Source organism: Larimichthys crocea, chromosome I (assembly GCF_000972845.2).
Source record: "Larimichthys crocea isolate SSNF chromosome I, L_crocea_2.0, whole genome shotgun sequence".
NCBI lineage: Eukaryota > Metazoa > Chordata > Actinopteri > Sciaenidae > Larimichthys > Larimichthys crocea.
Window position 1 is genome coordinate 9,299,312 of NC_040011.1, and position 23,218 is coordinate 9,322,529.

Sequence of the window (23,218 nt, forward strand, 5' to 3'; positions counted from 1 at the left end):
AACTGAAACCGAATTCTTCAATCAGTTCATTTCGGGTGGTTTGAACACGAATGAACTGAAACAAGTTCAAATCAGGATTCGTTGATTAGCAATGAACATGAAGTTCAGTTTGTTTTAACATCAAACAAAAGCACAAAAACATCCTGCAAGCTTGAAACCTCTGACTGAACGGGACTCAAAGAAGTCCCATTTATACATTTGATGTAATCATAGAGAACAAAAAAAAAAACACAAATGAAAGTTAAAAGATGGCTGTGAATCTGAGCTGCAGTTTAATATTTACATGTTTCTGTTTGCTGATGAAAACTTCTGGGTGTCTGCTGCATCATTTAACAGATTTGTTATTTTACTTTACTTTAAAATAAAGTTTGGTTGCAGGCGAGAAAAAACTCAAAACCTAAACGTATTTTTCCTCTCGATGCATGAACTTTATTTGTCGTTGGAATGGTAAAATGTGCTTCAACGTGACGTTTTCCTCATAGCGTCTGACTCACCTGTCGTCTTTAAGCCCCGCCCGTCGAAACAGGACAGGTGAAGTCCGTGTAGTGCCTCATTGAAACGCTCTGAGTGTGACGTGTTTCCTTCCTGCCGTGGTGTTCTGAGCTAACGTGGCGCCAGATTTCATTGTTTCTTTTAAGCGTTTCTACCTGAAGTTTTTCTTGATAGATGTTATGTATAGTTTGGCAGAGAGAAGCTGTTTTTGTTAGTTTTCATGGTAAATTGCACTAATTGTTTTAAAGACGCTCTTAGATGTGACGTCAGGTTAGTATGAATGTTGTAATAACTAAAGGCTAAATATAGATATATATATATGTTTAAATACTTACTGGATTCTTATGTGTTTAAATAAAATATCAAAATAAACGTTCAGATCATCTAAGAACTAAATGTTTGATTGTTTCTGTCGTTTCTTTTTAACAACGTTTATGGTATATTTTCAAAAGTCTCAACGACATGATGAAGATAAAGATGCAGTCTTGAATCATCAGGGGGAGTTTTTTGTGTTAGCTAATTACACTGGCACCAGTTGTAAAGGCGTGTTAAAGCAGTATTTCAGGTAAGGTGCTGGGTTTGTAGGTGGAACCGATCACACGACGTAGTAACAGTTTTTTTTAAATGCAGTCGTTGAATAAAGTGTGAAGCCCAACACAAAATAAATAAATAAATAACTTTTAATCTTTTATTTCCTGTTAAAAGTTTCTATGCAAGAGCCAGAGCAGCATGATGGGGGCTGCTGTGTTGGACCAGGCAGGGGGGCAAGCACGTCAGCAAACGGCTTACCCACACCAGAGATCTTCTATGTTGGACAGGAAGGGTTCCTCTGCACTGATCATGAGCTTTAAACTAAGCCCCTGATGAAAAGTGAAAAAAAAAAAAAAACCTCCGTCCTCCTTCGTATTTTCATATTTTCTTGTCTACAGTGCCAAACGGGGACCTCAGGTGTTAGAGGCCCTACTGGGCGCGGCAGAGGACGTCCAAGGAACTGTTCAGATGGTGAATCTCAGGTCTCAAGAGTTTTGGAAGTGATTCCTACAGAGGCTGTCTTTTAATTTAAACTAATGTGTTCTATCTAAAGTCACCAGTCACATTTTATGAAAACAATTCTGAGGCTGCTCAGCGTCAAAAACAAGAAATCAGCTCTCTCAGTACTGGACGCAACAAAAACTGTGAAAATATCCAAAAGTTTCAGTTAAATTTAAAAAAGCTCTGATGATCTGAAAAAACCATCGTCAACAGAAACCTGTGATGACCTCATAGACATGAGTAGGCTGTCATGCTGCAGGAAAGCTAATATTATCGGGTACAACGGGATACATCACTGTGGAGATTTTTCTCTGGGAGCATTCCCCCTCACTGAAGTGTGGAACGTGGTGCGCGTCTCTTCCAAAGAGCTGCAGAGAGCGGGTGGACATGGAACATACGTGTTGCCGTGATGGCACACGGATCAGTGTGTGGACATGAACATACATGTTGCCGTGGATGCTCACACAACGGAATCATTGGTGGTGGACATGAACATACGTGTTTGAAGTGATGTCAGCTCTGATCAGTGTGATGGTGTTGTGCTTTTGTTCCTGTGTCTCTGCGTTCACACAAAGAGTCCAAACTGTTTGGAAACTGTGCAATCCAGCGTCCTGCAGGATCCTCATGAAGTTGTCCCGGTGCTGGTTCCTCAGAGATCTTTGGCCATAAACTGTGCTAATATGTTTGTGGGTGAGTGGACAGGAGGGGTAGCGAGCATAGCAGCTAACAAACACATTCAATCTGCTTCGTGACAGCTTGGACCAATTTCATTTTAAAAAAAATTACGAACCTCTTGACTGATGAATACGTCACAGTTTGACTTTCCTGGGCATCAAATCCTGAATGTTGAAGCGGCAGTCATGAACGTGTCCGTGTGTTGAAAGCGGGTCATGACGTGTCATGTGTTGAGCGGGCATGCAGTGCTCAGTTGTTGAAGCGGGTCATGCGTGTCAGGTGTGTTGAAGGCGGTCTGCAGTGTCCGTGGTTGAAGCGGGTCACGCAGTAGTACCTGGTTAAGCGGGTCAGGACGTGTCAGTGTGTTGAAAAGCGGGTCATGCAGTGTCATTGTGTGAAGCGGGTCATGCAGTGTCAGTGGTTGAAGCGGTCATGCAAGTGTCAGTGTGTTAAGCGTGGTCATGCGTGTCATTGTGTTGGAAGCGGGTCATGCAGTGTCTCCGGTGTGTTGAAGCGGGTCACGCAGTGTCCGGGTGGGTTTGAAGCGGGTCAGGCAGTGTCATTGTGTTGAAGAGGGCGGGTCAGAGACGTGTCCGGGTGTTGAAACGGGTAATGGCAGGTTCCCGTGGTGTTGAAGCGGGTCAATGCAGTGTCCGTGTGTTTGAACGGGTCATGACGTGTCTAGTGTGTTTGAAGCGGGTTCACGGGCAGTGTCCCGTTGTGTTGAAGGAGGGTCCAGTGGTCCGTCGTGTGAAGGAAGCGGGTCATTAGCGTGTCAGTGTTTGAAGCGGTGTCATGGGCAGTGTCATTGTGTTTGAAGCGGGTCAGGCGTGTCAGTGTGGTAGAAGCGGGTCAATGCAACGTGTCAGTGTGTTGAAGCGGGTCATGCAGGGTAGTGTGGTGAAGCGGGGTCATGCAGTGTCATTGTGTTGAAGGCGGGGCATGCAGGGTCCGTGTTTTGAAGCGGGCATGGCAGTGTCGCGTGTGTTGAAGCGGGTCATGGCAGTGTCAGTGTGTTTTGAAGCGGGTCATGCAGTGTCCGTGTGGTTGAAACGGGTCATGGGGCAGTGTCGTTGTTGAAGCGGGTCATGGCAGGGTCAGTGTGTTTGAAGCGGGTCAAGGCAGTGCCGTGTGGGTTGAAGGCGGGTCCATGCAGTGTCGCGGGTGTTGAAGCGGGTCATGCAGTGTACGTGGTGTTGAACGGGGCATGCAGTGTCCGTGTGTTGAAGCGGGTCATGCAGTTGTCAGTGGGTTGAAGCGGTACAGTGAGCGTGTCCGTGTGTGAAGCGGGTCATGATGGTGGTCCGGGTGTTGAAGCGGGGCATGCAGTGTCCGTGTGTTTGAAAGGCGGGTCATGCGTGTCAGTGTGTTGAAGCGGGTCATGACGTGTCCGTAGTGTTGAGCGGGTCATGACGTGTCGTGTGTTGAAGTGGGTCATGCAGTGCAGTGTGTTGAAGCGGGGCATGACGGTGTCTGTGTTAAGTCGGGTCATGCAGTGTCCCGTGTGTGGTGGAAGCGGGTCATGCAGTGTCCGTGTGTTGAAGCGGGTCATGCAGTGGTCCGTGTGTTGAAGCGGGGCAGGACGTGTCGTGTGTTGAAAAGGGTCCATGCAGTGTCCGGTGGGGTGAAACGGGTCATGACGTGTCCGTCGGGCTTGAAGGCGGGTCATGACTGTCGTGTGTTGAAACGGGTCATGAACGTGTCCGTTGTGTTGAAGGCGGGTCAATGCAGTGTCAGTGGTGTTGAAAGGGCGGGTCTGCAGTGGTCAGTGTGTTGAATGCGGGTCATGCAGTGTCAGTGTGTTGAAGCGGGTCAGGGCAGTGTCTCGTGTGTTGAGGCGGGTCATGCAGTGTCCGTGTGTTGAAGCGGTCATGCAGGTGTCCGTGGGGTTGAAGGCGGGTCACGACGTGTCCCGTGTGTTGAAGGCGGGTCATGATGCAGTGTCCGTGTGTTGAAGGCGGGTACAACGACGTGTCCGTTGGGTTGAAGCGGGTCACGACCGTTGTCCTGTGTGGTGAAGCGGTCATGAGTTCCGTGTGTTGAAGCGGGTCATGAGTGTCCGTTGTTGAAGCGGGCATGCAGTGGTCCGTGTGTTGAAGCGGGGCATGCAGTGTCAGTGTGTTTGAAGCGGGTATGCTGTGTCAGTGTGTTGAAGCGGTCATGACGTGTCGCGTGTGTTGATAGCGGGTCATGCAGTGTCCGTGGTGTTGAAGCGGGTCATGACGTGTCGCGTGTGATTGAAGGGGTCATGACAGTGTCCGTGGGTTGAAGTCGGTCATGACGTGTCAGTGGTGTGAAAAGCGGGTCATGACGTGTCCGTGGTGTTTGAAGGCGGGTCATGGCAGTTCAGTGTTGAAGCGGGTCTGACGGTCCGGGTGTTGAAGCGGTCATGACGTGTCCCTCGTGTTGAAGCGGTCATGACGTGTACGCGTGTGTTTGATAGGCGGGTCAGGCAGTGTCATGTGTTGCAGCGGGTCCACGACGTGTCCGTGTGTTGAAGCGGTCATGCAGTGTCAGTGTGTTGAAGCGGGTCATGACGTGTCCGTGTGGTGAAAGCGGGTCATGACTTGTCAGTGTGTTGAAGCGGGTCGGACGTGTCAATGGTGTTGAAGCGGGTCATGCAGTGTCCGTTGGTGAAGCGGGTCAAATGACGTGTCCCGTGGTGTTAAGCGGGTCATGCAGTGTCCGTGTGTTGAAGCGGGTCATGCAGTGTCCGTGTGGTGAAGCGGTCCAGGACGGGTCAGTGGTGTGAAGGCGGGTCATGACGTGTCCGTAGTGTTGAAGGGCGGTCATGACGTGTCCGTGTGTTGAAGCGGGTCATGACGTGTCCGTGTGTTGAAAGGCGGGTCATGCAGTGTCAGTGTGTTGAAGCGGGTCACACGTGTCCTTGTTGAAGCGGGGCATGACGTGTCCGGTGTTGAAGCGGGTCACGACGTGTCGTCGTGTTGAAAGCGGGTCATGCAAGTGGTCGCGTGTGTTGAAGCGGGTGCATGCCGTGTCCGTGTGTTGAGCGGGTCAGGACGTGTCAGTGTGTTGAAGCGGGTCATGACGTGTCCGGGTGTTGAAGCGGGTCAACGCAGTGGCCGGTGTGTTTGAATGCGGGTCATGACGTGTCCCGTGTGTTTGAAGCGGGTCATGACGGTCCGTGTTTGAAGCGGGTCATGACGTGTCCGTGTGTGGAATGTGACCGTTTAGCTCAGGTGGCAGCAGGGTCTGACAGTCCAGAGGTTTTATATCAGGTGGGTGGCTGAATGAAAGCTGCCCCATGCAGGTCACCTGACACAGATCGCCCAACGGAAAATCCGATTGCAGTAGCAGTGGTTTGAACGCAGCAGAGGTCGCGCACAACGTAAAACAGAACCAGAGTTCATTATCAGAAGTGTGGACTTGATGAGAGGTTACCTGTCCGCGTGGGCACACCTGTTTCACACTACCTGTCCGCTGTGACGTGTAAGCCAGAGTTGTGTGAGGGGTTGATTAAAGGTGTTTCCAGGGTTCGGCTGCGGAGTGAGAGACCCCTCCCTCCTGCCTCACCTCCTCTTGCTCACACGTCACAATGGATTTTTCCAGTGAGGAAGGGAAATCAAACTTCTGAACGAGACGAACTCTGTCACCTGCGGCTCGTGCGGATATAAACCCAGACTACCACCTGGAATTAAAGTAATTTCTTTTGTTAATTAGGCTGTAATGACGCGGGGCTGCGTGGCGTCATGACGCAGTCGACCTAGTTGAAGACCGCGGTTTGATGGACGGGGACGTGACCTGACGCGGATCGGACCGAGCGCTGGGCCACTCACAGTTCATGTTGACCTGATTCACACCTGACCGAGCTAACAGGTAAGGACGGAGGGAACGAGTTCGCCTCATTTTGCATAAATGTAAAAGTGACCGCGCGAACCAGCAGCGCGAGCTTTGTTTTGCTGCTCACATTCCTCATTAGCCAAGGTTAACTCTGCGCGCGGCGGCCGGGAACGGGAACTTCAGCTGTCAGCGAGCAGAACGCGCCTGACGGTCGTAGCACCGGACACAGGTGGACTTCCGCGGGGAATTCGGCTCATACGCAGCCGAAATGAAGTCCCCGGTTCCGGCGCAGTCAGACTTCTGACCCGCTTGGTTTGTGTTAAGCGCAGCCACGTTTCTGTGGACGCGGACTCCGCGGGCTGGAGCTCAGATTACCGCCTCATTAAAAACTAATGTGGATTTAAAACCAGCCGAACCTCGAGCCTGGACGCGTCACGACTTCACGTTTAATTTGATCGTGTTCTGGCGGGTCGACGTTTAAGGTGAAACCCGGAGAAAAGTCCAAACTGACGGACTTCAAGACGCAGTTCGCGGACCGCTTCCTCCGGAACTCCTGCTACCCCGGACAGAGTAGCGCTTTGTCCGGCTTGTTTTGGTGCGTCAGAGGCGTCCTGAGCGGGCTGCTGCCGGTGAGTTGTGTGAGGGCGGCGGGTGTTCACGGGGTTCATGTGTTTGTTTCGTTACTAACGGGACGCGTAAACGGCACAATAACACGAAAACAGGAGGCGGTCGGTAAGTGCTAACTGTTAGCACGGGGAGCTAACAGGCGAGTTCAATGTGTAACGCGCTGCGTGGACGCGGCAATGCCAAGCAAGCAGCAAGTGGCAGAGAATTATTAATAAATAAATAAATAAAAAAATTATTAATAAATAAATAAATATAATATTATTATAAATAAATAAAATATATTAATACATAAAAATAGTAGAAAAATAATAAAAATATATATATCAGTAAGAAATAAATAAAAATATCATTATAAATAAAACATATAAAAAAATGATTATATATATTATATAAAAGAAAATAAGTATTAAAAACAAACATAAATTTGTAATTAATAAATACATACATAAAATAATGATAAAGAAAGAATAATAATGATTAGAAATAATAAAATAAAGTATATTAATAATTAACAATAACAATGTAATACACACTAATGATGCTGTGTGCAGTTATTATCTTATTATTTAATTATAATGTTTTACTGTCTTTAGCAGGGATTTTAGAAGAGTTTTTAAATTTCTAAGAAATACTGATGGATGATGTGTGACAGTGTGGTGTCTCATTAACGTGTCCCTAACGTGTGTGAACCTTTGCAGACATCGGTTCTGGAGACGACACTACTTCACCACCTCCAACCAGGTAAGATCACCTGCAGCTCGTCTTCTGCGGTGGTCACAACACACAAATGTTGTTTCTCTGCAGAGTTTCAGGTAGTCTCAGTCTCAGAGTTCAGGTAGTCTCAGTCCAGTCTAAGAGTGTCAGGTAGTCTCAGTCTCAGTCCAGAGTTCAGGTAGTCTCAGTCACAGTCTCAGAGGTTCAGGTAGTCTCAGAGTCCTCGATCTCAGAGTTTCAGGTAGTCTCAGTCTGCAGTCTCAGAGTTCAGGGAGTCCTCAGTCTCAGAAAGTTCAGGTAGTCTAAGTCTCAGAGTTTAAGGTGTCGCAGTCCTCAGAGGTTAGGTGTCTCAGTCTCAGAGTTCAGGTAGTCTCAGTCTCAAGTCGCAGATGTCAGGTATTCTCAGTCCTCAGAGTTTCCAGGTAGGCCTCAGTCTCAGAGACATTTCAGTCGGACTGTGGAAGGGTGTGGATCCTCTGCATGAGGACTCAGCTGTCGGTCTTCATTCAGCTCGTTAAGTCTCAGCTTGTTAGGACAGTGAGGACGACCAACACACCTCAGACAGCTCAGTCCATAGGCTCACCTATCCATCCATCCATCCATCCCTCTGTCCATCCATGCATCCATCCATCCATCCATCCATCCATCCCTCTGTCCATCCCTCTGTCCATCCATCCATCCATCCATCCATCCATCCATCCATCCCTCTGTCCATCCCTCTGTCCATCCATCCATCCATCATCCATCCATCCTCTTATCTATTGATTTATTGATTTATTCCTTTACCTTTCCTTCTCTTCATTCTTTCCTTCCCTCCTATTCCCTCCTCCCTTTCCTTCTCCATCCCATGTTCTTTCCTTCTTTACCTTTTCTTTCCTTTGTTTCCTTTCCCTCTATATTTCCTCGTCTTCTTTATTCTTTCTTTTCCCTTCCATCGTTTTCCCTCTCCTTTCCTTCTCACAAAGTCACGACTTCATCATGAATTCTGTGAGTGAACTGAAGACCACACACACACACACACACACACAGACACACACACACACACATCAACACACACACACATTCTGCCCAGTAACACACTGGTGTCCATATGTGTGTGTGTGTGTGTGTGTGTGTGTGTGTGTCTGAAGTGGTTTACTTCCTCTGGTTGGCATGGCAACAGGCGATGTGTTTGTGTGACTGCTAGTGGAGACGTGACATCATCACAGAGTCATTATGTAACGAGTTTCAGCATCACATGATTCACAGATCTGTGATGTCATCATAATAATTATGATGATTGATCAGATTCATGTTTTGGGGACGTCTCGCCGCAGCCAATCAGAGCTGATCATCAGCTCCACCTTCCTCCGTCAGTGCAGACACCATCATCAGCTCCATCTTCCTCCGTCAGTGCAGACACCATCATCAGCTTCTCGTGTCTCTGGTTGTTTTTATGTTTCAGTGTCAGGTTACAGTCTGCGGCTGCAAAGGCTCATGGGTAGAAATGTGATCTGTGTATTTTCAAAACACGATGACCCGACCCGGTCAGCTGAGTCTGCCGGGAATCGAACCTGTGGTGTGTGTGCTCTCTGACCGCCTGTCGTCTCGTCTCCTCCTCAGTGTGTAACTTCATGTGTCATGAGAAATGCCTGAAGACGCTGCGCTCAGTCTGCTCCTGCATGAGTCCGGCTCTGATCCGGGTGAGTAACAAACTGGACCGGCACCGACCGACTGCTGCACGGTCAACAGAACCAGAGCCACTGTGAGAGTACTCCACTGTACGCAGTACAAGTACTGCGTCTAAGAGAGTTGATTCAGATTAAACTTTCTCTACATGATGAATAATAATTGATGACCTCATATAAGACCTTCATGAAGTCATCTCCGTGTTTTTACTGAAATCCGTTTTTAATTTGTTGAATAATCGTTTAAAGTTTCTCAGTCAGCTGACAGCAGATATCCACATTACTGCCACCAAGTAACCGAATACAGTTCAGCTTCTAAAGTGCAGAGTCATGTGAATAAACAACAGATATATAAATATGTCCAGCTTATTGAAGATGTATACAGTCACAATACATTAGGTTAATTAAGTCTCAGCACTAATGACCGTCTTTAATTTTTAAAGTTATTGTGATGTTTCATAAGTTTGATCATTTCTTCTGATGTTTTCATTTTGTGCTTTTTAAACCGGTCGGTCGATTAATCAGCTGATTATCAGATTAATGGATGTTTCAATAACTGATTCAATGTTTGACGACGCTTCACGTTTCACGGAGCAGAAAACTGATCGATCAATGTTTGACAGATCAATGCATGTTGAATGAAGAAGCTGAGGATGAGCTCAGCGCAGTAGAAGTACTTGTAGTTGTACATAAGTAGAAGTCCTCGTAGTTGTACATAAGTAGAAGCCCTCGTAGTTGTACATAAGTAGAAGTCCTCGTAGTTGTACATAAGTAGAAGTCCTCGTAGTTGAACATTAGTAGAAGTACTTGTAGTTGTACATAAGTAGAAGTACTTGTAGTTGTACATAAGTAGAAGTACTTGTAGCTGTACATAAGTAGAAGCCCTCGTAGTTGTACATAAGTAGAAGTCCTCGTAGTTGAACATAAGTAGAAGTCCTCGTAGTTGTACATAAGTAGAAGTACTCGTAGTTGAACATAAGTAGAAATACTCATAGTTGTACATAAGTAGAAGTACTCGTAGTTGTACATAAGTAGAAGTACTCGTAGTTGTAGTTGTCCTTGTCTCTGTGATGTTTGAGCTCCGTCCATCCTCTGCAGAAATAAATGTTTTAATACTTTGACATGAGATTTATTCAAAATATGAACAAAACAAGTCATCGCCTGCCAGCAGCAATGCAGCACTTTGAAACACTCAGTAATCTACTCGAGTAACAGTAACTTTACAGTATTACAGTAACGTCTTCTTCAGTGGTGTTAATGGCGTCCTCGCTGCCCCCTGCAGGTCCCGGTCGCTCACTGCTTCGGTCCGGCGGGTCACAAGAAACGTTTCTGCTGCGTCTGCAGGAAGCAAACGGAGGGAAGCTCGGCGCTGCGCTGTGAAGGTCGGTCCAGTTTCAGCACCAGTCAAAAGCAGTTTATCTAACTTATTATTATTATTATTATTATCATCATCATCATCATCATCATCATCATCATTATTATTATTATTATTATTATTATTATTGTTATTATTGTTGTTATTATTGTTGTTATTAACAAGTTTCCAGGGTGACGTATCCGTCAAATGACCTCCAACTTTATGAAGGCATCGACGTTGATGATTTCATTAGCACGTTAGTTATTTGTTGTTTGTTTTGATCAGGTCACATGATCTTTATTAGCAGATGAAGTTTTAATGAAACTGTAAATGAGAACCTGAAGTTGTTTGTGAAGGTGAAAAACTGTTTAAGATTATAGAAGATGAATATACATATCTAAATAAAAACAGGAGAAACATGATTTGACATAAATGTTTGGACGGGTCAGTTCCCCAAACGACATAAAACAAATACTACAAATATGATTCTCTGTTCCTCCTCGTGGTTTCTGTCCAGTTTGAGTTTTCAAAGAGGTGAATTAATAAAGTACAAACTGTGTGATGGGTTAGTTTTTACTGTATCAGCTGACATTTAAAACTGTGAGGACTCGTTAGAAAATGATTTTAAGACACTTGAAAGCTTCAAAATTCAAGTTAACAGAGTAAAACATGAAAATCTCTTAAAGGTTCCACGTCACAAAAACTTTATTTCACTTCACGAGTCAGTAGTCTGAAGTAAATCCATAAAAAATCAGTTAGTCACAGTTCAGTAGTAAGAAGTAGACGGTAAACTGACATTCCTGACGAGCTGCAGTCACTAACATGATGTGTGTGTGTGTGTGTGTGTGTGTGTGTGTTTCAGTGTGTGAGCTGCACGTCCACGCTGACTGTGCCGCCTTCAGCTGTGCCGACTGTCGCACGTCTCACCTGGACGTCACTCTGGAGCAGGTCGGTACCGCATCAGTACACTACCGTAAACTCTCTAATACGACCACACGACTGTTCAAATTTGAATCTCTACATACAAAAATAAATCTAAAGTAAAATCTGCACACAGCGTCAGCTTCCAGCAGAATCATCAGACCTCTGTTTGTTTACATCAGTAATGTCACACAAACATGTTTTAATAATTCCACTTGGATCTGGCCATATTTACACAAATCATTAGGCCGACAGGCGCGATGCTGTTCAAGATATGTTTCAACATTTCAGCTGACATGACGTCAGAAAAACAAACACTATAACATTCAGACATTTTTTCACAGCTGGCCAAAGAAAACATAGATCTCTGTTTGTATCTGTGTCGCAGAGAAATGTTAAATATTAAAGTTAAAATGTTCCAAACATGAAGTGTAAGAATGAATACAGACACTGTAGTCTGTGGAGGTCCCCTCTTTGATAGGTAGACGTCACTACAGGGTCCACACTTAAACATGTTGAAAAGCACACTAGCAGTAATATTATGACAAAACACCTGAAAAGTAAATAATTTTATTTTTAATTCAGTATTTTTAAAATGAACAGAAGTCCTCACTTGGTACGTTTACTTTCACAGTCCCCTGTTGGGACTGTAGGAATGTGTGTGTGTGTGTGTATGTGTATGTGTGTGTGTGCGTGCGTGTGTGTGTGTGTGTGTGCGCGCTGAGCTGATTTAATTGGCCGTAGCCGTTGATTAAAGCGAGCTGATGACGGTTCAGCACCAGCAGCAGGACCGTCACAGACTGGGTCAGACTGGTTCTGAGCTCATCGACCCGAGCAGTCATGCCAATCTAATCAATGCACTCACTGAGCGTCAGTCTGACTTCCTGTCTGTCAGCTCAGACTCCTCATCAGTGTCAGGTTCCATGTTTAAAAGGTTTTTACCAACAAACAGAGAAACTGTCAGGGACTACTTTCAGCGGCGGACTGATCCACACTTGGTGTTTTAGTATCTTCAAACATATGAAATGTATTTCAGTGAACCGGGCCGGTTCTCTCAGAACAGAGCCTCTCACACAGGATCTACTTTCTGTCGCTGCAGGATACGTTCCACCACCACTGGAGGGAGGGGAACCTGGCGTCAGCGGCGAGGTGCGAGGTTTGTCGGCGGTCGTGCGGTTCGTCTGACGTCATGGCGGGGATGAGGTGCGAGTGGTGCGGCATCACGGTAAGAACCAGCTGAACCTCCGAGTGCTGATCCGGCCTCAGAGCTCCTGCGTCTCTGAATCATTGATTACTGATCACCGATCAGCTGTGTCTGTGACGTGTCACTTCCTGTCTTCCTGCAGAGCCACGCGGCGTGTTACCTCAGCGTGCCACCAGAGTGCACTCTGGGACGTCTGCGCTGCATGCTGCTGCATCCGGCCTGCGTCCGCCTCGACTCCAGAAACTTCAGCAAGATGCACTGTTACCGCATCACGGAGAGCTGCAGCCACGACCTGGGTACACACACAAACACACACACACACACACACACACAGACACACACACACACTGACACACACACACAGACACACACACAGACACACACACATACACTGACACACACACATACACACACACATACACTGACACACACACATACACATACACACACACAGACACACACACACACACAGACACACACACACACAGACACACACACAGACACACACACACACACAGACCACATCCTCTGTGACGTGCTGACACAAACTGTGTGAACCACAAACACTCGGCTCGTTTCCTGAGCTGTGAAACTAAAAACTGAAAACATGTTGAGAGAACTAAGACTAAAGACTAAAGACTAAAGACTACAGATTTGACGATTCAAAGTTCATGAAAGAAAAAACAAAACTGTGAGATTTAACCAGGACGTCCCGCAGACTGTCTAAAACCTGGACGTAGTCTCCGTGACGTCCCCGCAGACTGTCTAAAACCTGGATGTAGTCTCTGTGACATCATTCAGATGTAGACTCATTCTTTGTCTCCATGTTTTCTTCAGATAACTTCGACGACGTTGACTCGTCCTCGGCTGTTCCTAAAGACGGTCAGCTGGCTGCTCCAGAATCAGGTCAGTCCACATCCTGAATCCTCCATGTTGGACTTCATTTTAGGTCCAAACACTAGCAGAGGTCTGTCAGGATGACGTGGTCTGTCAGGATGACGTGGTCTGTCAGGATGACACGTGGTCTGTCAGGATGACGCGGTCTGTCAGGATGACGCGTGGTCTTGTGTCTCACAGGTAAACAGTCTCTGAAGGTGTTTGATGGCGATGATGCGGTCAAGCGCGGCTTCTTCCGATTGGTCTCCATCCTTCGAGCCACGAGGAACGAGGAAGTGGTGGTGAGAGCTCAGCCCCGCCTTCACACACATGTTTCTGGCTCACGGTTTAGTTTCCAAATAAAATCAGAAATACTTAAATAAATATATTTAATAAAGCATGATTAGTGGTCGTGTAGTCTGAGCGCTGCAGTACCCGTGTTGTCCTGCAGGAGGCGGCGCTCAGGGCCTTCTACCTCCCCGATGAACCTCAGGACTACGAGCTGCACGAAGTCGGCGGCACGCAGCGTCTCCATAGTGACGACATCCTGAACCGTAACAGCGGTCCAGACAACAGGAAGGACGGCGGTGACGCCTGGCTGCTGAGGGCCAAGCCACGAGACGCCGAGGTCATCAAGGTGTACGCCGGCTGGCCCAGGTGAGACGCACTGATGATGTCACAGCTGTCAATCTAAGTGTGTTTCCTGTTTGCTCACGTTCTCACCTGTTCGCTGTTTCAGGTCTGGTCCAGCTTTCGTCTCCGTCTCCGTCTCAAAGAGCAGCACGGCAGCTTCAGTCCTCCCCGAGGTCCTCAGCCAGCTCGACAGACAGGTACGACAGGTACGTCAGGTACGACCGGTACGACAGGTACGACAGGTACGACATGTACGACATGTACGACAGGTACGACATGTACGACATGTAGGACAGGTACGACAGGTACGACAGGTACGACAGGTACGACATGTAGACATGTAGGACAGATACGACAGGTACGACATGTATGACAGGTACGACATGTACGACAGGTACGACATGTAGACATGTACGACAGGTACGACATGTACGACATGTACGACATGTACGACATGTAGGACAGGTACGACAGGTACGACATGTAGACATGTACGACATGTACGACAGGTACGACAGGTACGACAGGTACGACATGTATGACAGGTACGACAGGTACGACAGGTACGTCAGGTACGTCAGGTACGACAGGTACGACAGGTACGACAGGTACGACCATCCAAACAGAGTTTAACCATGTCGACAGGAAATAGTCCAGCAGACGACTTTATGTTTAGGTCATCCTGCTTCGTTGTTGTCGTGGCGACCTGTCACGTGATGAATCTTTGGTTGTTTCAGGACGAGGACGCGTCCACGTTCAGCCTGATGGAGGTCAGCATGAGCAGCAAACAAGGTGAGCAGGAAGTCCTTTGTCCCCTCTGAGGACTCGCAGGTCTTCATGAGGCCTCAGTCCTTCCTTAGTCCTCAACAGGAAGGAACATCACAAGCTAGCAGGAGATCCAGAAGGTTTAATGCCGTCATGAAGCTGGTCATGGTCTAACAGGTCATGGCGTCTCGTTTCTCCTGCAGTGCAGAGACAGACGCTGACTCCTCAGGAGAACATCGTGGACAAACTGCAGGAGATCAGGAAGGTGAGAGGAAGTCCAACAGGGTGGAGGCTGACCTTCAGACTCTGTGATGATGATGAACCATGACTTTGGTTTTCTCAGGCGTCGCTGCGTCAGATGAACCAGACCCGGTTCTACATCGTGGAGAACAAGAAGCCAGAGGTGCAGGTCAACCTGCTGATCGGAGGACTGCCCCCCCTGCTGACCAAAGAGGAGTACGGCCAGCTGATCCAGGAACACCTGACCGCCAAGAGTGAGTCTGATGTGGAGATGGGTGGAGGTGGGTGGAGGTGGTTGGAGATGTTGTAGATATTTGGAGGTGGGTGGAGATGGGTGAAGGTGGTTGTAGATGTTGTAGATATTTGGAGATGGGTGGAGGTGGGTGGAGATGGGTGGAGGTGGTTGGAGATGTTTGGAGATGTCTGGAGATGGGTGGAGGTGGGTGGAGATGGTTGTAGATGTTTGGAGATGGGTGGAGATGGGTGGAGGTGGTTGGAGATGTTGTAGATATTTGGAGATGGGTGGAGGTGGGTGAAGGTGGGTGGAGGTGGTTGGAAATGTTGTAGATGTTTGGAGATGGGTGGAGGTGGGTGGAGATGGGTGGAGGTGGGTGGAGGTGGTTGGAAATGTTGTAGATGTTTGGAGATGTCTGGAGGTGGGTGGAGATGGGTGGAGGTGGGTGGAGATGTTGTAGATGTCTGGAGGTGGTTGGAGATGGGTGGAGGTGGTGTAGATGTGTGGAGATGGGTGGAGGTGGTTGGAGATGGGTGGAGGTGGTTGGAGATGTTGTAGATATTTGGAGATGTTGTACATGTCTGGAGATGGGTGGAGGTGGTTGGAGATGTTGTAGATGTCTGGAGATGGGTGGAGGTGGGTGGAGATGTTGTAGATGTCTGGAGATGGGTGGAGATGGGTGGAGGTGGGTGGAGATGTTGTAGATGTCTGGAGGTGGGTGGAGATGGGTGGAGGTGGTTGGAGATGTTGTAGATATTTGGAGATGGGTGGAGGTGGTTGGAGGTGGGTGGAAGTGGGTGGAGGTGGTTGTAGATGTTGTAGATGTGTGGAGATGGGTGGAGGTGGTTGGAGATGGGTGGAGATGGGTGGAGGTGGTTGGAGGTGGGTGGAAGTGGGTGGAGGTGGTTGTAGATGTTGTAGATATTTGGAGATGGTGGAGATGGGTGGAGGTGGGTGGAGGTGGGTGGAGGTGGTATGACTCAGGTGGTCTGATGTTGGTGGAAAGTGTTGGCGGTGAGAAGATCTCCGTCTGTCCTCATTTAACTGACGGAGTTTGACAGGCGGAGGCAGATCTGAGGTCTCGGCTCCTTCCTGTCCGGTGGAGGTGTTTCTCTGGCTGCTGATTGGTCGGTTTGTTTGTGTGTCAGAGTACTGACGGGAAAAGAGCGAGCGCTTCACTTCCTGTCTGCGTCTTATTGAGGTCAGTCTAACTCCGCCCGCCTCCTCGTGTCTCTGTCACTTCCTGTCTCTGCAGGTCACCTGGTCGCCATCAGCCACTTCTATGCCAGTCAAGGTGAGACGCAGGGTTGTCATGGAAACCACTGTCCTGTCACTCATCACGTGTGTTCATCGTGTCTCTGCGCTGCTTTCAGGCGCCGTGGCGTTGCGGATCTCGTGTTTCTCCGAGGCGGAGCGGATCTACATGCTGGCTAAAGACACGGCCGTCAACAACAAGACGCTCACGTCGCTCGTCGTCCCGGAGATCGAGGTAACTGAAAACTGTACCCACAATGCACCAGCAGCTGCTGTGACAGGACTGACTGTGGTCGTCTTTCAGCACCACCGGCTGGGCGGAGGCGTCTGTCCTCTGCTGGTGTTCGTCAACCCAAAGAGCGGCGGTCTGAAAGGCCGGGAGCTTCTCTACAGCTTCCGGAAGCTTCTGAACCCTCATCAGGTCTTTGACATCTCCAACGGAGGACCGCTGGCTGGGTGAGCGCCGGACGCCGGAACGAAGTCTGACTCCGAAATAAAACGTGTCTCACCGTCCTGTTCTTCTTCTCTGCTGCAGCCTCCACACGTTCAGGGAGATTCCCAGGTTTCGGGTGCTGGTCTGTGGGGGCGATGGGACGGTGGGCTGGGTGCTCGGAGTCCTGGAGGCCGTCCGGCACAAACTGGTCTGTCGAGAACCGCCCATCGGCATCGTACCACTGGGAACAGGTCAGACCAGCACACGCGACACTTAGCCTGCTAACGTAGCCTTGAGCTAGCGTAGCCTTGAGCTAGCGTAGCCTTGAGCTAACGTAGCCTTGAGCTAGCGTAGCCTTGAGCTAACGTAGCCTTGAGCTAACGTAGCCTTGTGCTAACGTAGCTTTGAGCTAACGTAGCCTTGAGCTAACGTAGCCTTGAGCTAACGTAGCCTTGAGCTAGCCTAGCCTTGAGCTAACGTAGCTTTGAGCTAACGTAGCCTTGAGCTAACGGTAGCTTTGAGCTAGCGTAGCCTTGAGCTAGCGTAGCCTTGAGCTAACGTAGCTTTGAGCTAACGTAGCCTTGAGCTAACGTAGCTTTGAGTTTTATAATTAAATTAAAACAGGCTGCAGCTAACAAGCTAGCTCTTACGTAGAGATTTGGGACTGCTCTATAGCTAACGGACTATGCTAACGTTAGCGTGCTAATACCTGGCGTCACGGTATCGCACCTGAAACTAATCTGGAAGTTTTTATAAATGATTTCACTAAAACAACAAACTCAAAATATGAAACTAATAACATTTGATAACATCAGCTAGCTTAGCATAAACAGATGTTGGCCTCTCTCACCTGCTCAGGTAACGACCTGGCTCGTATCCTGCGCTGGGGAGCCGGTTACAGCGGCGAGGACCCCCACCACATCCTGGTCTCTGTGGACGAGGCAGACGAGGTTCTGATGGACCGATGGACCATCCTGCTGGACGCTCAGGACATCTCTGAAGACGGGAAGGACAACGGCTTCTTGGAGCCGCCTAAGGTGTGTCCAGGTCCTGCAGGACAGTTTGCGTGTCTCTGTATGTGGACGACTGACTGCTGTGTCTGTCCTCAGATCGTCCAGATGAATAACTACTTTGGACTCGGCATCGACGCAGAGCTCAGCCTCGACTTCCACCAGGCCCGCGAGGACGACCCGGATAAATTCACCAGCAGGTAAAACTTCAGGTCACTCAGACACAAACAAACACTTCATTTACCTTCAGCGACACCTGCATCATGCCCCGCCCATGCCCCGCCCCCCAGGTTCCATAACAAAGGTGTGTACGTGAAGGTCGGCCTGCAGAAGATCAGTTACACCAGGAGCCTCCACAAAGAGCTGCAGCTTCAGGTGGACGCTCAGAACGTCCCGTTACCGAACATCGAGGGTCTGATCTTCCTCAACATACCCAGGTAACACACACACACACACGCACACACACACACACATGACCTTACACTTATCTTCCTGTATGTGTGTGTGTAGTTGGGGTTCTGGTGCTGACCTCTGGGGGTCGGAGGCCGATGGTCGCCATGGGAGACCAAGCATCGATGACGGCCTGCTGGAGGTCGTCGGCGTCACTGGAGTCGTCCACATGGTACAAACACAAACAGACTGAACTCAAGGACGCTGACTGCTTTATCCAGAGCTTTCAGCTGTGTGTGTGTGTGTGTGTGTGTGTGTGTGTGTGTGTGTGTTCAGGGCCAGGTGCAGAGCGGGATGCGTTCAGGGATTCGTATTGCTCAAGGGAACTACATCCGGCTGACTGTGAGTAAACCCATACCTGTCCAGGTGGATGGAGAACCGTGGATCCAACCACCAGGACACATCATCATCTCTGCTGCTGGACCAAAGGTATGCTGTATTTGTCCCCGCAGGGCACCCGTACACCTGTGGACACCTGTGGACACCTGTGGACACCTGTGGACACCTGTAGTTTATTGGTAGTTGAGTGTACTTTGTCCCTCTGCTGTGACCGTAGGTTCGTATGTTGAGGAAGTCGAAGCAGAAGCAGAAGAAGTCCTCAGCTGGCGTGAAGGACGGTCGCTCTGAGAGTCCGTCCTCCAGAGACGGAGGACACTGACTCACCGGCTGAAGATCGGCGTCCTGCCTTTCACCTGCTTCCTGCTGACGCCATTTTGTGTCCAGCAGCCGGCCGTGGTTGCCCTCAGGACGGGCCGCAGGGCGACTGGAGGAGGGTTAGTCCTGGATCCTGGATCAGCTGGACCCGACTCGGATCTCGTTTCCATCCTGCTGACCAGACACAGAATCCATCATAACGTCCATGACAGGAACTTTTCTAGAGTAACACGTGACGGGAGGTTCACGACATTAACCGAGTTCTGTTGAACTTTGACTCAGCGATAAGCTCAAAGTATTTAACACAGTTCAGAACTTTGTAGCAGTAGACCCAGTATCAGTTCTAACTTTAGTCGTGAAGATGATGTGCAGCTATCGAGTGATGATGATGATGGTGATGATGATGATGGTGACCTCACTGCAGAGACTGACGGGCAGTTTCTTTGAGAAGCTGCGACCACATTATGTTTCCGACCCGCTGCAGCTTCTTCTTCTTCTTCTTCTTCTTCTTCTTCTTCTTCTTCTTCTCCTCGTGTGAAATCGTTTGGTCTCGTTGGTTTCAGACGCTCGTGTTGCGGTGAAGCTGTGTCTGATCAATCAGCTGAGGCTGACTGGAGATCAGTTTGTGTTTCACAGTTTTCTTTGGCCGATGAGTTCGCTCTGCTATGAATCATCATGTTGTAATAATAAGATCTTAATAACTTTACACAGCCTGAATGATCAGATCAGGCAGATTACTCAGATTACTCAGATTACTCAGATTACTTCAAACAAACAGACGTCGTGTTTAGATCATCTAAAAGTAAAAAACTAGAAACTGTTAGCATGTGGCTAACCTTGATTAGCACAAATATCTTAATGTAATTAAAGAGATGAGACGTGTCGTTAACGAGCTGACTCTGTCTCGTCAGTGACATGTTGAAGTTCGTCGTGTTTTAAGTCTTCAGCTCATGCTAACGTAGTTAGCTGTGATGTTTGACTTCTTTCTGTCTCGTAGCACTGAAGCTGTGTTAGGCTGAGTTTATGAAGTGAAGCTAAATCACAAAATTTAAACAAATGAAACTAAATCTCTAAATGACTAAAAAACATTTAAAGTTCTGAAGTTCTGCTCAGTCACTGTTAGTTTACTGTACAGCTAGCTAACCGGCCCGTATGCCAAAAAATAACAACAACAAACTAAAAGTAAGTCACGATAATTAGTCAAACGAGAGAACACAGGCTACTTTAGCTTTTTAAAAGAATAAAAGATGTTTTAAACGAAGCGACCTGAGGCTGTAAATGTTTGAACATGGAGCTACATGAACACGACGAGTCAGCAAATCGTACTCAGTTATATTAAAGCAGAAAAACTCATCGGGGTATAAACGTACTGAAATGACTGCAGCTGGAAAGATACGTGAATTACTCGCTTAACTAACGAGCAGCTCGATGGCTGGAACAAAGATTGTAGATTAAAATGAAGGTTTAAATTCCTGAGATCGAATCACTGCAGGGAGATAAAGACTTGGTATCAGCTTGGTGGGCTAGCTGCTCAGCTAAAACAAATTAACTTAAAGCAACAAATAAAATATTGATCAGCTGATACTGATCACATTATACGAGTGACATCGAGCAGTAATTATTGGTCGACCGCATAAAATCATAAATGCTCAAACTGGCATGAGTTTATTTTCCATTTTAAACGAATTTAAAAGAATTGTTAGCGAGTCCGGCACTGAAGGAAAAGACGAGACTCAGCTGCCGGTGTGTCAAACAGAAAGATGGAGGAGGATTTGATGAACTTCGTCCACATTCCTAGAGATGCAGAACGTAAAGCGGCGGTCCATGAAGGTCCATGAAGGTCTGTAAAGGTCCATGAAGGTCCATGAAGGTCCGGTTCTGGACTAGATGAAGGACCTTCTGCTCTTGATGCAGCCACAGCAGTATTGAATCACTGTACTTTGTTTTTTATTTGAAAGTTTTTGGTGCTAGAAGGTGACGAAATGTTTCAGTTCTGTGCTTCGTTGATCCTGTTTGGAGTCAAAGTCCACCTGTCTGTTGTTTCACTGCAGGTGGGTTTAATGAGATTACAGTAACGAGCTCTCAGCGCTGACACATCAGTGGCATTAACTGCTGAAGTCGACACTGTGTACTGACAGTAGGATGTAGCTGTGAGTGAGCTGTGCAGATACGTTCAGTGTTTTGTTACATGCATGAAGTACTGTAGTTCTGTGTGTTGTGTATTACAGCAGCTCTTTGTTCCCACTCACGAGTCCGTCGCTGTTAAAGAACTTTAAACTGAACCGAATTCCTCGTCAGCTCATTTCTGGTGGTTTTAACACGAATGAACTGAAACAAGTTCAAATCAGATTCTTTGATTAGCATGAACATGAAGTTCAGTTTGTTTTCAGTCCAAACAAAGCACAAAAACATCCTGCAGCTTGAAACCTCTGACTGAACGGACTCACAGAAAGTCCATTTATTACATTTGATGTAATCATATAATAACAAAAAAAAAACACAAAATGAAAGTTAAAAAGATGCTTTGAATCTGATGCTGCAGTTTAATATTTCCATGTTCTGCGTCAGATGAAAACATTCTGGGTGTCTGCTGCATCATTTAACAGATTTGTTATTTAACTTTACTTTAAAATAAAGTTTGGTTGCAGCAGAAAAACTCAAACCTAAAACGTATTTTCTCTCTTCGATGCCATGAACTTTAATTTGTCGTTGGATGTTTTAAAATGTGCTTCAACGTGACGTTTTCCTCATAGCGTCTGACTCACCTGTCGTCTTTAAGCCCCGCCCGTCTGAAACAGGACAGGTGAAGTCCGTGTAGTGCCTCATTGAAACGCTCTGATGTGTGACGTGTTTCCTGCCGTGGTGTTCTGAGCTAACGTGCCTCCAGATTTCATTGTTTCTTTTACGTTTCTACCTGAAGTTTTCTTGAATAGATGATATGTATATTTTTGCAGAGAGAAGCTGTTTTTTTTAGTTTTCATTGTAAATTGCACTAATTGTTTTACAGACGCTCTTTAGATGTGACGTTCAGGTTATTATGAATGTTGTAATAACTAAAGCTAAAGATATATATATATCTATTGTTTAAAATACTGGATTCTTATGTGTTTAATCAAAATAAACTTCAGATCATCTAAGAACTAAATGTTTGATTGTTTCTGTCGTTTCTTTTTACACGTTTATTTTATATTTTCACATTAAAAGTCTCAAACGACATGATGAGATTAAAGATGCAAGTCTTTAATCATCAGGTGGAGTTTTTTGTGTTACTAATTACAGCTGGGACCAGGTGTTAAAGGTGTTAAAGCAGAATTTCAGGTAAGTTCTGGGTTTGTAGGTGAAGCGATCACACGACGTGAGTAACAGTTTTTAATGCAGTCGTTGAATAAATGTGAAGCCCACACAAAATAAATAAATAAACTTTTATTCTTTTATTTCCTGTTAAAGTTTCTATGCAAAGATCCAGAGCAGCATGATGGTGCTGCTGTGTTTGACCAGCAGGGGGCAGCACGTCAGCAACGCTTACCCCACACCAGAGATCTTCTATGTTGGACAGGAGGGTTCACTCTGCACTGATCATGGACTTTAAACTCAGCCCCCTGATGGAAAGTGAAAACCTCCGTCCTCGTTCTTATTTTCACATTTTCTTGTCTAAGTGCCGAACGGGGACCTCAGGTGTTAGAGGTCCTACTGGGCGCGTCAGAGGACGTCCACTGAAACTGTTCAGATGGTGAATCTCAGGGTCTCAGTATTTTGGAAGTGATCCTACAGAGGCTTTCTTTTAATTTAAACTAATGTGTTCTATCTAAAGTCACCCAGTCACATTTATGAAAACAATCTGAGCTGCTCAGCGTCAAAAACAAGAACTCAGCTCTCTCAGTACTGGACCAACAAAAACTGTGAAAATATCCAAAAGTTTCAGTTTAAATTTAAAAAATCCTCGTGGATTATCTGAAAAAACCATTGTCACAGAAACCTGTGATGACCTCATAGACATGATGTATGCTGTCATGCTGCAGAAGCTGAATATTTATCGGGTACACGGGATACATCGCTGTGGAGATTTTTCTCTGGGAGCATTCCTCACTGAAGTGTGAACGTGTCCGTCTCTTTAAAGAGCTGCAGAGAGAGCGTGTGAACATGAACATACGTGTTGCCGTGATGTCACACTCTGATCA

General features: G+C 47.1%; 1 protein-coding gene across 7 annotated transcripts; it reads left to right on the top strand.

Moving 5' to 3' along the window:
* The first annotated feature begins 8,765 nt into the window (after positions 1-8,765).
* dgkq (diacylglycerol kinase theta) lies at positions 8,766-21,517 on the top strand. 7 transcript variants are annotated; one of them, XR_003462606.1, is made up of 22 exons: positions 8,767-9,023; positions 10,291-10,390; positions 11,228-11,313; positions 12,386-12,511; positions 12,633-12,786; positions 13,328-13,396; positions 13,568-13,668; positions 13,818-14,023; positions 14,106-14,205; positions 14,737-14,791; positions 14,968-15,029; positions 15,108-15,258; positions 16,495-16,533; positions 16,613-16,949; positions 17,029-17,177; positions 17,785-17,963; positions 18,036-18,136; positions 18,227-18,373; positions 18,447-18,558; positions 18,663-18,815; positions 18,943-20,860; positions 20,891-21,517. XR_003462606.1 is itself a non-coding variant. In XM_027280582.1 (22 exons), exons 1-22 carry the CDS (start codon positions 8,955-8,957, stop codon positions 19,042-19,044), a joined length of 2,529 nt encoding a protein of 842 aa, XP_027136383.1. In that variant the 5' UTR covers positions 8,770-8,954; the 3' UTR covers positions 19,045-21,517. The 7 variants fall into 7 exon arrangements, 6 of the variants coding, with proteins under 6 accessions (XP_027136381.1, XP_027136373.1, XP_027136380.1 ...); XM_027280582.1 differs by having other exon boundaries at positions 8,770-9,023; positions 16,613-16,728; positions 16,798-16,949; positions 18,943-21,517; XM_027280585.1 differs by having other exon boundaries at positions 8,771-9,023; positions 14,106-14,196; positions 16,613-16,728; positions 16,798-16,949; positions 18,943-21,517.
* Positions 21,518-23,218: the final 1,701 nt, after the last annotated feature.

Coding starts and splice junctions, on each gene's coding strand:
- dgkq (XM_027280572.1), top strand. CDS start 8,955: ATGTGTCATGAGAAATGCCTGAAGACGCTGCGCTCAGTCTGCTCCTGC. Junction 9,024..10,290: donor TGAGTCCGGCTCTGATCCGG/GTGAGTAACAAA, acceptor TGCCCCCTGCAG/GTCCCGGTCGCTCACTGCTT. Junction 16,950..17,028: donor AACGGAGGACCGCTGGCTGG/GTGAGCGCCGGA, acceptor TCTCTGCTGCAG/CCTCCACACGTTCAGGGAGA.